This window comes from Triturus cristatus, chromosome 8, assembly GCF_964204655.1.
Source record: "Triturus cristatus chromosome 8, aTriCri1.1, whole genome shotgun sequence".
Taxonomy (NCBI): domain Eukaryota; kingdom Metazoa; phylum Chordata; class Amphibia; order Caudata; family Salamandridae; genus Triturus; species Triturus cristatus.
In genome coordinates this window covers 1,468,934,264-1,468,947,205 of record NC_140591.1, presented here as the reverse complement: position 1 = coordinate 1,468,947,205, position 12,942 = coordinate 1,468,934,264, and the positions used below count along the sequence as shown (strand labels likewise).

At 43.9% G+C, this 12,942-nt stretch overlaps 1 protein-coding gene across 3 annotated transcripts in view; it reads left to right on the top strand.

Moving 5' to 3' along the window:
- Window positions 1-12,942, top strand: part of KLHL35 (kelch like family member 35) — a 145,666-nt gene that overhangs the window by 82,627 nt on the left and 50,097 nt on the right. For all 3 annotated transcript variants that reach the window (XM_085623286.1, XM_085623287.1, XM_085623288.1), the window contains exons 3-4: window positions 1,913-2,097; window positions 10,956-11,074. In XM_085623286.1, the coding sequence (XP_085479412.1) occupies window positions 1,913-2,097; window positions 10,956-11,074 (304 nt within the window). The remainder of the gene's footprint in view (window positions 1-1,912; window positions 2,098-10,955; window positions 11,075-12,942) is intronic.

Below are 12,942 nucleotides of genomic sequence, written 5' to 3'. Positions count from 1 at the left end.
ATGGCTCGGTTCGTGCATGGCCTCTTAAAGCCAAGCCAGACCCCTCGCTTAGCTCTGGCATGCAACTCTATTTGCGAATTGGACTTAGTACATGGGGGCATCAATCACTTGATATAATGATTTGTAAAAGGCGAAGATTATTAAGATGGAGCCATGCCTACAACCATGGATTTGTCAACTCTACCATCAAGGCTTCTTGTAGCAGAGACAGAAAATAGTATATGCAGTGTGAAAAACACTTAAAATAAGTGATCCCAGAGCAGAGACTCCAGGCTAATCTGTTGTACATGACTGCTTAATGAGTTCCCAGGCCCAGGTGGGACGAGCAGGGGCAAAGCTTCAGCTGGAGTGTTTGGGGTGTGACACCTTTAAATGCATTTTTGGTTTGTTAGTTGGGTCAGGGGGCCCTGAGTCTGGTCTGCTATGTCTGTTTCAGTTTTTCTTGTTGTTCTCATTTCACTAAGAGTTTCTAGCTTCTTTGTTTTTTGGATCGGGATCTTAAATATATATACAGTGATCAGTTTACCAAAAAAATAGGAAATCTGCACATATAAAGTACTACTTGAATTAATGCAAATTTTCAACTTTTGGGAATTCACAAACTTGGCAGTAGTAGGCTTGGAAAGCTGCTCCAGTCTCAACTCTCGAGGCATCCCCCTGGCAATCAACACCCAAAAAGTAATGGGATGAATGCTTGCAAATAGTCTAACCAGTGGTCATTGCTCAGGGTAGCATTCCAACCCATTGTTTTTTGCCCACTGTGCTACTCTAAACAGAGGCCCACCTAATGCAAATCAGTACGGACCCTGTTCCTTATGGAAACAGTCCATCCCCAAATTTGGTCATCTCACCCCTTCATCCTGCAGCCCACTGCTGTTTTAATTGGGACATTTGAGATTCACATGCCCCGAATCTCACTGACTAAGCTATACTCGTCTCTATGTGTATTGGGACATATGTTGTCAGGACTTTAAGAGTGTGGTTCCTGCCCTGGATTTGGTCAATGGTACTTTTGCAATCTTAATTTGTTCTCTTCAGCCTTTATTGTGTGATTCCAATGCAGGAGAGTGGGGCTGCAGGTGAGCAATCTGAGGTGGGGAGGTGGAGTCCCACGAAGGGCAGGGCAGGTTGCCTCAAAGAGTATCATGGGGGAACCTTCAGATAGATTAAGTTGTAGGGGTTCTTCTACTTCAGAGGTTATTTTTCCTTCTGTAGCTCAAAAACAGTATGTGTGCAACCACACAATCCAATGGCTACACTCATGTTGGTCAGTAGAGGAGGCACTGACCCAAAGTCCTTGGCAGAGATAGCCTTTCTTCTGGGTCTCTGGATTGAGGAGTATCTTTGATGCGAGCTGCCTCTATGCTGGTGGTCAACAATATACAGACTGACAAGCTGAGGAAAATATCTCTCTCCTCTCAGTATCCATCTCTTTTGCCAAAGGACTTCAGAAAAACCTTCATATCTGTAAAATAAAAGTATGATTTAAGAGTAAAAGTAATTGCAACAGTGGCACATAATTGAAAAATGAAGTCATAGTATTTGGATTAGAAATAAAAGAGAGTAGAACTGAGTTCTTCCCACTCTGAGGAGACTAGAACTAGTGCTGAAAAGTTTGTGGAAGAAAACAAACATATTGCAAATCCTCATTTGGAATCTTATGTCCAGTCTTTCAATGTATGCTCATCTGCGAACAAGTAACAGAACTGTTTAATTCCTAAAAGGGCATCAGCTTCTTCATTGGAGGGACTGTGCACAGGCGGTGCTGTTTAGATTCAGTTGAGAGTCCTTTATTTAATATCAGGGAACAGAATAATTTTTGGTGCCTTCCCACTTCTATGTGATTTGAGCATAGTTTTGAACAGAAGAGTTTGTGGTCACCCTTACTTTTTTGTAAAATTTAAATTTTCAGGTTCATGGATTTAGCAGAGGTCATCGTAGTCATTGGTGGTTGCGACAAGAAGGGGCTTTTGAAACTCCCCTTTACAGATCGATACCATCCAAAGACCAAGGAATGGATGGCACTTGCGAGTGTTCCCGGATACACCAAGTCTGAGTTCGCTGCCTGTACCCTGAAGAATGATATATATGTCTCAGGTAAGAGTGCGGGCCTCCATGTCATTCTCATTTGTCTCGCTGGTGACACCCTAAATTGAAGCAGTATCAAACGTATGATATCCAACAACTAATGCTGCCAGAGTTTGATGTCTAAATCAAAGCCACTTTTAGATGTACTCTCTGGGTGGATGATGATGATGTATGTTAGAAATAGGTCTGTTGGTTAAGGGGGGTGTAAACACTGCTGAAGCAACAGCCATAATCCCAATCAGGATGACCCACTAAATTAACCTGTGCTCAACGCTCTGCTTCCTTGGCACATAGCAGTCAGGCTTAACTTAGAGGCAATGTGTAAAGTATTTCTGCAGCACACAAACAGTGATAAATTGAAAATACAACCTAGGAAAAATCCCACACCACAACAAAAAGCCAATCAGTAGAACAGGAGCTATGAATTTTTAAAGTTTAGGGTATGAACTATGGCCAAAAAGATCAAAGTGCCCACCACAGAAATCTAGTCATGCGAGACTGGGCCAAGGTAAAAAAATATGGCCAACTGCGATGGAGTGCCGGTCAGATGCAAAAAGTGAATTGGGACCGGTCGTAGCTTACATTCTTACTTAGAAGAAATTTCTGCAAAAATGTTCTGAGAAGGTAAAGTTTAGGGGAGCAAGGCTGCAGGCGGTGCCCGAAGTGGAGGCATTGTCATCTGGGAGCTGTAGGATGAAGTCTCAGTGAAAATTTTCACTTTCTTGGAAATCAAAAACCTCCAGCGGGACAAAGCTGCAAGCTATAACCAACAAGGCTCCACGAGGCCAGACACCCCTTCTGTGAAAGACCACTGAACAGGATTTAATGCTGCAGAGAAGAACATAGCAGGAGTTGCCGCAAAGTCAGGCAGACCAGCAAAGCACCTTGGACAGATCGATGAGCATTTAGGTCACAGTCTCCTCTCAGTTCTCATAGCAGTTTTGAGAGAAAAACTTTCAAAGTCCCAAGTTTTGATTTCTGACTATATTGGCACCTTAAGCACCACTCTCAAGAGTCCAGGACTGGAGAGGCACCAGTTGGAGGGTCAGGAGTCACTCAGGCTGCATTAAGGTGTAGGTTCAAGATGGAGGGAGTCTTTTTTGTCCCCGAGGCTCTGATCAGCCAGACCACTAACCCTTAGAGTCACTCTGGTTGTCCTGGGTTCAAGCAGAGGAACAGGGCCTAAGAAGCAGGGCAGGCATCTGAGGGTTCATGTCAGGCTTCAGGCAGTGGAGCAGTCCTTCTAAGTGCAGCAGAGCAGTCCTCTGAAATGCGCAGCAGGCCACAGCAGCAGGCAGTCCCCTGCGAGTCCCTTCGTAGGTCCAGAAAGTGAACTCAAGAGTGGGTCTGATGGTCCTATTTTATACTTGGTACCTTCTTGAAAGTAAGAGAAGTTTCTACAGAGTTCCCTTTAAAGTGCTTGGTGTTTCCTGCCCTTGTGCCAGCCTGGCTGCATTAACAATGAAGTGGTATTAAGTACTTTGTGTGACAGCAGGGCATAGCCTATTGATTTACAAGTGGGGCAGTGCCCGGTTGCACCCCCATTCTGCCTGTGATGGCCCATCCAGGCACATCTAATCTATTGTGTGACTGTCTGGGGGGGAATATACATTACAAAGTCCAACTGCCAACCATGGGCGTCCGCAGAAATTTTTCCAGGGGGGGGGGGGGGGCGCTGACTACTAAACTCCTACAAAAGCCGAACCTCTTAGGAAGTTGCTTATCTTCAGCCAGACCAAGAAAACACACATTGTATTGTGCAGTGGGAAACACAAACTTCTGACTTAGCATCACACACATTGCCTTATTCTGCCTTTTATTGAGGATGTTTCATCCGAGAAATAAATCTTCACTTTTGGGTTTCACTTATCCCAAGTATAAACTGAGAATAATGAAATAATCTTGAAGGGCACGATTAAAATATTTGTTTATTTAGCGATATGCAAACCTCTTTGAAAATGACACAGATTGTGTTTTCGACTCACCCATATGATGCCGATTTTCAAAATCAGCAGGGTTTTACAATTAGTAGGTTTGTGGAGTGTAGATGTTCATGTAGAATCATTCTATTCTGTTGCACCTCACAGGACTTATTTCTCAACTTTTGTGCACATAAACATCAAGTTCATTGACCCTTTGTTCAGCCTGAAAGCCCGGGACTAAACTATTCCTTGACCATTACTTGAGCTGTATTTATTTGACTGAAAGAGCTTTTTTACAGGGTTTTTTTCTCACGTGAAGTACAAAAAAAACAAATAACTAAATAAAATCATTACAGAGTGACTGTGTAATGATTTATTTAGTTATTTATTTTTAGTATTTTGCAACTATTTTTCTCTTGATCCGGAGGCTGCACTTTGTAAACAGAAAAATGTAATAAAAAGAGGACATTTCCAGCAAAAGTGTTTCTTTCATCTTTGGATCCATTTCACAGGGGAAGGAACGAAGGAAAGTAGAGGAAACAGAGGGTAAGAGACGGTTATTGAAGCAGGGTTTTCAGCAAGTGAGGAGCTGCGAGAGATATAGAAAGGGAGGGAATAAGAGGAAGAAAGAGAGAGGGGGCAGCTGACAGCGGCAGAGCAGGAAAAGTGAACAATTCGACCACTAATCTTATGTTAATACACCTGCTGGCACCTAAGGACTCCCACGCGCAACAGAACACAGAAGCAGGCTGCAGGGTCAGCCAACCAGCCCTTGCCTTGACGTTCCTGACTCTGCCTCTCGAGCTCCAGACCACAGCATTCGGAGTCTACTGCGCTCTCGTGCCAAAAGAGGCAAATGCAGGGATTCAAAAGTGAAGAAAAAAAAAATTATGACTGGTTTGCCCCTCGTGAGATCATTGGTCCATTCTCTCTGGGGGCAGGCCAGAAACAAGAAACAGGGCCTTCATAGGTAGCGCGTTTGCACTATGAATGATTGACGGCCGCTCAGGGTGGCTGTTGAGACCCACCCCACGGCCAAGAGCTGTCCGATGTCTTTGCAGGTTCTAGAGGGATTCGTTGCACGATTTATGTAATTACGTACTGCTGATTGGCTGCTCAGCTCAATATGACTGGGTCTCTGATTGTTTTAATCCCGAGTCCTCCACTGATTAGAGGGGGACTGAAAAATGATTTCCCATTCATTCCTAGCTGACTGCACTTCCTGCCGTTGTACCATGATCCAGAGTGCGCTGCATGATTAACCTGGCACCGCCTCTGCAAAATGGCGCCTGCACCACCCGGCAGTAGCCCGTACAAGACACTCTAGTTGCGGCCCGTGGTGCGGGAGTTCGCCATTCTTTTTTGTAATATCGCTCTCACACCAGCAGCCCAGTGAGTCACTGGGATGCTGGAGTGCCAGCATTACAAAAAAGAATGGCAGCTGCACCACGGCACTACGACCCGCACTGGCGATCCAGGGTGGGGGCAAGTGCCCCCTTTGCCCCTCCCTGCGGACACCTATGCTGCCAACAACACCCAGTCATGCGACTAGGGAACAGGCTACAAGAGCTAAATAGTTAGGGCAGGAAAATGGTATATTTCTAAAAGTAACCAAAGAAAAAGGGGATCGGGGCTTGGCCCAGTTAAGGAGAATGATGGTAGGGGTGGCTAAATGTAATTGACAAAGTAAGACCTCCACACATCATAAATCATTGTAATTCAAATTGAGACATGCGGACCTACTACACCATGTCTGTTAAATTTATTGCACATTCATTTAATATTTCCAAAATCTCAGGTGTTTTCAAATACTTCCTCGACATAAACTCATTATTCTATTAGTAAACAATCACAGAAAACATGGAGAACAACTCTGATCAGCAATTGTGAGCTTACCCCGTGCCTAATCAATAACAGCAAAAGACCAAAAATTACTAATCAATAAAACCTCCAATTACAGCTTTTTACCCAACAGTTTTCAAAACTCGTCCATATACAATGTTTTTACAATGTTGTTGGGTTGTGTTAATTTATACAGTGCTTCTTCCCATTGGTGAGGTGCTGAAGCACATGTGTTGGAGCATTATACTTCTCCATGGGAGTGCATTGGTGGAAAAGTGTGAATTTGGTTTGTGAGTACATGGCAAGTGCATTATGTTGTGTGGGATGACCAAAGTTGTGCTCAGTGTATTTTTGTTTTTGCACTATGCGTCACTCAAAGGTGACAAGCAAGGAATAGGATGAGTAACCATTAATTGCAAGTGTATGAAAGGGAAGTGCATAGTGGCCTAGATAGTAATTGGTGCTGGCAATATTGGTGTTGTGTGTGTAGAGCTGATATTGCTCTGACCATGCAACAACAATAGTGTGCCTGAGCCTATGCCTACGCACTGGTGTCGGCACTGGTGTTGGCGGGAGAAAGCATGGTAAGACACATGAGAATTTGTAGGAAAGTAGGATCTGCTTCTTATGGTTACCCCCACGTTTTGCTTTTTGCAACCACTGTTTTGACCAGTCTGGTTGGGATCCTGCTATTCAGGCCCCCAGCCTATCTGCTTGTTCCATTAATTTGATATGCATGTACTTTGATACAACTCCAGATTGGATACTGGGGTACCCTTATCAGTCCCTAGTATATGGTACAAATGTACCCAGGGCATAGGTACCCCAGAGTCCTCCCATGGGCTGAAGCATGAATTATGCTACCCATGAGAGGCCATGTAAAATGGAACCTCAGGTCTGCTACTGCAACCTGTGTAAGCTGGTGCTTGCACCACTTACGAGAGATATAGGTTCACTATATCTATATATATCACTACACTTAAAACGTTATAAGTCACCCCTATAGCAGGCCTTAACAATCCTGAAGGCAGGGTGCTAGGTTTTAAGTGAGAAGGTCCTCCTGCATAGGCAGGGCCCCTCTGCAGTCTTTGGAGAGCATTCTCCCGAGCTGTATGATACTGACAGACATATAGGTAGAGGTGCATTATAACATCGCAGTAAATGCTATCTTGAAAACTATTGCAATGAAGTATGTCATGTTTGGTGTCAAACACCTTGGAGTCATACCTCCACACCAGTAACTGGTAGGATCCTCCCCTCAGAATTGAGTTTCTGGGGGGACCTAAGTCTACCGGTACCAACTTTCTCAAGCCTTACAGCACAAAATGGATGTAGCCAGGCACAGACACAAGTCTGCCCTCCTGCTGCTGAGCCAAGCTCGAGCAGAGGAAGGTCGGACAATAGGTATCCTGTCACAGAGAGGTGTGACCACCTCCCAGACAGGATTTAGTGTATTGGAACTGAGTGGGTGCACTGCCTCAGTGCCACAAAGTCTGCACGATGGGCCCATTTGGTGTCCCTGTGCATAGTCCAGCTCAAACCAGTTCTGGGAGCCATTTGCTCCTGCTTTGGCGCGAAACTGGACAAAGGTCATGGGTGTAGCCACCCCTCTGTCCTGTCCCTCCCCTAGGAGGGTCCCTAGAATCTGTCCAACCCTTTCCCATGGGTATAAAATGGATCACCTGGCTACAGGACATTAGATTTTACGTGGACAAGATTCTGCAAGAAGATACCACTTCACTTCGACCATCTGGACACGCTGGACTTTGCTGGACCTCCCTTGGGCTCGATTTCGTCTTCCCTTGCCGTCCCCAGTCTCGCCACTGTCCGTGATCCATACAGGCTCCGTGCTGGACCCTGTGGACCTCCAAGTCAACAGAAGAATCTCCCTTGGCTGAAGGAGTCACTCCCCTGCAAATGCAGGCACCGTAATGACTGGTTTGCTGATCCTGAGCTCCTGCGGACTCCGAAGGCTCCAGCAACACAGGAGGTGGGTTTCTGAAGGTCTTCGAGGTTGGGCTGCCCTCTCACTGAGATTGAGGCGGATATCCCTGTGGGGACTGAATACCCGTGCTTGTGCACCGCGTTTATTTGCAGCTGCACATGCTTGTTGTCGTGCAACAATTCCGTGCATTGGGCCATTTGTAGCCCTGACCCCAGCACATCTTTTCTGAGAAGGACTCCGGCATCCTCGCACTCTGTGCCTTTCTAGCTGGTATCCTGTGAAACCGCCTGAGGTCCCCTCGCGACTCCTGTGCCTTCGGCCTGTGGGTTCACTTGAGGGTCAACTTTGCTTTATTTGGGCTCCCCTGGTTGCTGAAGGCCTGCCATGACTCCCCTTGCTGTGGTGAGTCTCCTGGTCCTTGCTGGGCCAGATTGACACTGAATTTGACCATCTCCATTGTTTGCAGCTGCCAAGGCTTGTTGGTGCTCCCGCCAGACACTGACCTGTCAGCACTCGATATCCTTTGTGGGACAGCTCGCCTCCGGCTCCTGGTCATCCTAGACATCTCCGGGTCCTCGCAGCGGAAGAGTCAAGATCACCGTCAACACACCTGAAACACCCGACACCGCCTTGCTGTGGTGAGTCTCCTGGTCCTTGCTGGGCCAGATCGACACTGAATTTGACCATCTCCATTGTTTGCAGCTGCCAAGGCTTTTTGGTGCTCCCGCCAGACACCGATCTGTCAGCACTCAACATCCTTTGTGGGACAGCTCGCCTCCGGCTACTGGTCATCCTAGACATCTCCGGGTCCTCGCAGCGGAAGAGTCAAGATCACTGTCAACACACCTGAAACACCCGACATCGATGGGCATTCATCTACCGAGCCCCTGGTCACTCCAAAGTGACCCAGACTCTGTCTCCTCTGCTTTCAGGTTCTTCTCATCTAGAATCCACAATTGGATTCCACCAGACACTTTTCGTACTTCCTGCAGCAGCATTTCTTTGTCGACATCCATATAGAAAGACAAGGGTTTCTGACGCCACTTCGTACCTGTGCACCTGGCTCCTCAGGGATTCACGGTTGGGGTGGCTCTTCAAACTCTTAAGTTCCAAGGGTTGTCTTCGTATTCTGCAGGGAAGGGTCCGTAATCTTTAATTTTCCAACCATGACTTTCCCATTGAATTGTATGGAGCATGCGGTCGTGTTCTCACTCTGCACCCGTCCTCCGTGGGGTCCCTACTCACTCACCTTGAGTGTTTCCTTGGGGTCTCAGCAATTTTACACCTTCTAGACTAAGTTTAGTCCCGAGTTGTGGTTCTTATACCACTTATTTAGTATATGGTTTGGTCTCCCCCTGGAGCCCACTGTGTATTATGCTACTTACGTTTGATTCATTGCAACTGTATTATTTGATTTGCATTCTATCCTCGTGTAGAGGATGCTAGAGAGTATTATAGATAATAAATACATATTTTTATAACTACTGTGTGGTTTCCCTTTCATTTAACCAATACTATAATGTTGCATTCTGGTAAACCAAGGTGCTTAACATTCCTTCAAGACTTAGCCTGAAGGCTGCTCTCCATAGCTACCACTAGGATAGCTTTCAATAAATGTTATCTTTGACCTAATCACCATAAGGGCTCTTTGGACTGGTACAAGGTGCCCACTTTAGCTAGTGGACAGCATGTACCAGGTCAACTTCTCACAGCATTCATATGAAACACTGGCAGTTCAAGAAAATACTTCAATGCAGGTGTTTCTTAAACAGATGAATAATGTAGTCGCAGACATAAAAATAATTCACTAATTGCCAGCAATACTGTTAAATCAGCCTTGTGCACATCACATATATTCTAATTTTAGTGGGCTGTGCACAGATAATTAGTGTAATAGCATTATTGCAGCAGTTGCATTTTATGTTGATGGTGCTCACTATACAGTCAATACCCCTGGGTCTATAGAAGAGGAAAGAAGAAAGAGCTACCGGAGTGTCCCTTTTAAAGGACGTTTTCCCTCACCCACCTGCAGGTGGTATGCTTCATTGTAGGGTACCTTCCTTGCATCATGAACCTAGTCATAATGCAGGCTACAAACCCCTCTCCGAGAGGGAGGAGCTCAGGGATGTTTTTGGTAAGAAGAGGTAAACTAAATACATCTATATGAACTAAGTGTGATGAGGGGTGCAAGGTGAGCGTGAGATTGAAACAAGCTCCAGAGTACGCAATAAGCTTTATTGGGGCGTCCCTGGTCTAAGATTAAAAACCAAGCTAGAACAGGAGGGAATTCAACCTGCCATAAAGTGAGAAATAGATCAACATGTTTCGGCCTAATACCCTCAACAGGATCTTGTATGGAAGCTTCTGGAAGGTTATGTGCAAGCAAAATCATATAAGAAGCCAAGTAAATTTGGAGTCCACTTTATTAAGGATCCATTGGTAGTTTACCTGAAAGAAACATGTTTCAAAATGACATCAATTCAAGTTAGTGAGACATACTGTAGCACTAATTCCAACATGTGGAGGTTGCACGATTAGATCCTGAAATTGGATTAAGGCATTTAAAATCATCTGTTACTTACCTCAGCTGTCAGGGAGGTCACATTCCAGCTAATTGTTCTCCGTTTGTTAGTACACTAAAACATTGACAAAAAACAAGGATATTGGCAACCCGACTGATGTCCGTAAGGACGAGCTGCCCCTGTGTTTCTGGCACTGATGTTTCCACCTCTGAGGCCAGGGTTCGCAAATAAAGTGCCTGGGGTTGCAAGGGACAAGGTCGCGCCCCCTAAATAACATCCATAGTGGCAAACCGATATGTTGCAATAACGTTGTTTTTCCCACCTTGGCGTGCCTCTCTGATAGATCTCTTTCTTTCTGTTTTTAAAATGTCACAAAATTATTATTGAGGTTAAATTGTTTTTTTAAATGCAGGAATTGTTGCAAAATAACATCTCTCTGGTGCCTTTCTATCAGAAAATTCATGTACATAACTCCCTTTCGTTTCTATTTTCAATTTAATATTAATTCTATTCCATTAAACTGTCCATCAGGTTTTGAACATTGCTTGCATGTTGTTAACTGAGGACAGAAGGAAAAGCCGGACGACTAACTTTGTAATCTTTGCCTGTTCTGTGTCCTAACCTGTTGTTTTACAGGAGGTCACATAAACAGCCGCGACGTGTGGATGTTCAGCTCTCAGCTGAAAGTGTGGGTAAAGGTCGCCTCTTTGCACAAGGGAAGGTGGAGACACAAAATGGTGAACCTCCAGGGCAAGGTTGGTAGTTTATTTTAAGATTCTAATAAAAAAAATGTTTGCGCTAATCTATATGGTTCATAAATACTATTCAACTAACTTTGGATTGACATTGTTGTTTTGAAGATTGAAGTCAATGACCAGAAGTTTCAAAGTCTACTAACACACAAGATATATCTTCCAATTTAAAATTTTATGGAGAGCATATTTTCTTAAAATAACACAAATTGAGGATAAGCAACTATCAGTTTATCATTATCATCAAAGTATCTTTATTCCTCTGAAGCCATATAAGCATGACACCAACAATCTGGTCCAAAGCGACAGCATTGCCCCGTTACTTGGGGGAAAACCGATTGTATGTCTGCTTTCTGCAGATGACATAATAATTTTGGATTTAACGCCTAGGGGATTAAATAGCCATCTGCAGGCACTGCATAAATTTGCAGAGGCTCACCGTTTAAAGATTAATATATCTAAAAGTAAAATTATGTGTATGCATGGAAGAAGCTGCAGTACCGAAATTTTGTATGGTCTGTGGGCGGCCAAAAATTGGAACTTGCAAAATCATATACCTTTTTAGGAAAAATAATGTATGGCAACCTAAGTAATAAAGCCCATATAGAAAATAACATCTCTAAAGCTATCATGCAGGGGAAAAGTTTGGGCTCCCTGTATAAGTCTACTGGAAAAAGACATTTTGCACTTTTATTGGAGGTGTTTCGTGCAAAAATCCCCGCTTCCCTGCTGTATGGTATTGAATTGATCAATGTAGCGAAATTGTTTTTTTTAATGCAACAGAAGGCCGAATTTTAAGATGTTTAGCCTCAGTGAACTCAGCATGTCCCGTGGCTGCCCTGAGGTTAGAATTTGGGGTGAGAAGCACCTGGGTACAGGGTCTCGCGGGAATAGTGTGTTGGCTCCTAGGCCTGGCAAAGGGTGATGTTAGTACATTAAGATTTTTACTTCAGAAATAAATTTTGGCATGCATAAAAGAAAAGTTTTAGGACTGCGGTTGATTTGATGCAATTAGATAAGTCCCTGCTCTTTACTTTATCGCTGTATCAATTAAGGGCTACCTTGAAACAGGCCACCTAGGAATCAAGTTTTACAAGGGATAGGGAAGCTTGCACTCTAAAGAGAGGTATCCATCCGGCCATTGCCTCCTGTGTGATAAATAAAGTACAGGCCTACAGTTCTTGGAACCTGTCTCATGGAGTGAGCCATTTTTGGCTATTATTGAGGCAGGGTATGCTTCCTTTAAATCCTTTACTGTCTAAATGGTATGGTTCTTCACCGATTTGTAATTTGTGAAGTAATTGCCTCCAGGATGTTAATTATGTGTTATTTATTTGCCCTGCATTATTATTGTGTCGGCGTAAATGGATGAGAACAATATGTTTACAACTATCTATTCTTTCGGCCTCTGCACTAATCGATTCTCTCTATGAGCTGCCAAATGAAATGTTCTGCCATAGGATTTTCAACTTTTTAAAGTGTTTTCTAAACATGTACTAAGGCTCATTAGGTTTGCAGGAAGCAACCGCTAATACTTGTTTTTAATCCTATGTCAATTGCACTAAGGGCATAAAGGATATTTTTAATTATCATATATTATATAATATATTGTAATGTTTTAATCTGGAGATTTTTATATTGTTGGATCTCGCTTAAGACTTGCAGATGCTTTGTTGGATAGGAATACGTTTTTGAGTCAATTTTATATCAAAATAGATTCTTGACTATCATGTTGTTGGTTTTCCTGCTTATGTGGATCTCCACAGAGTTCCGTAATCATAAATAAAATAAACTTGATAAACTTAAACTTAAATGACACCAACAAGAAAGTACAAACAATTAACATCTCAGCAAAGATATAGGTTCCATCG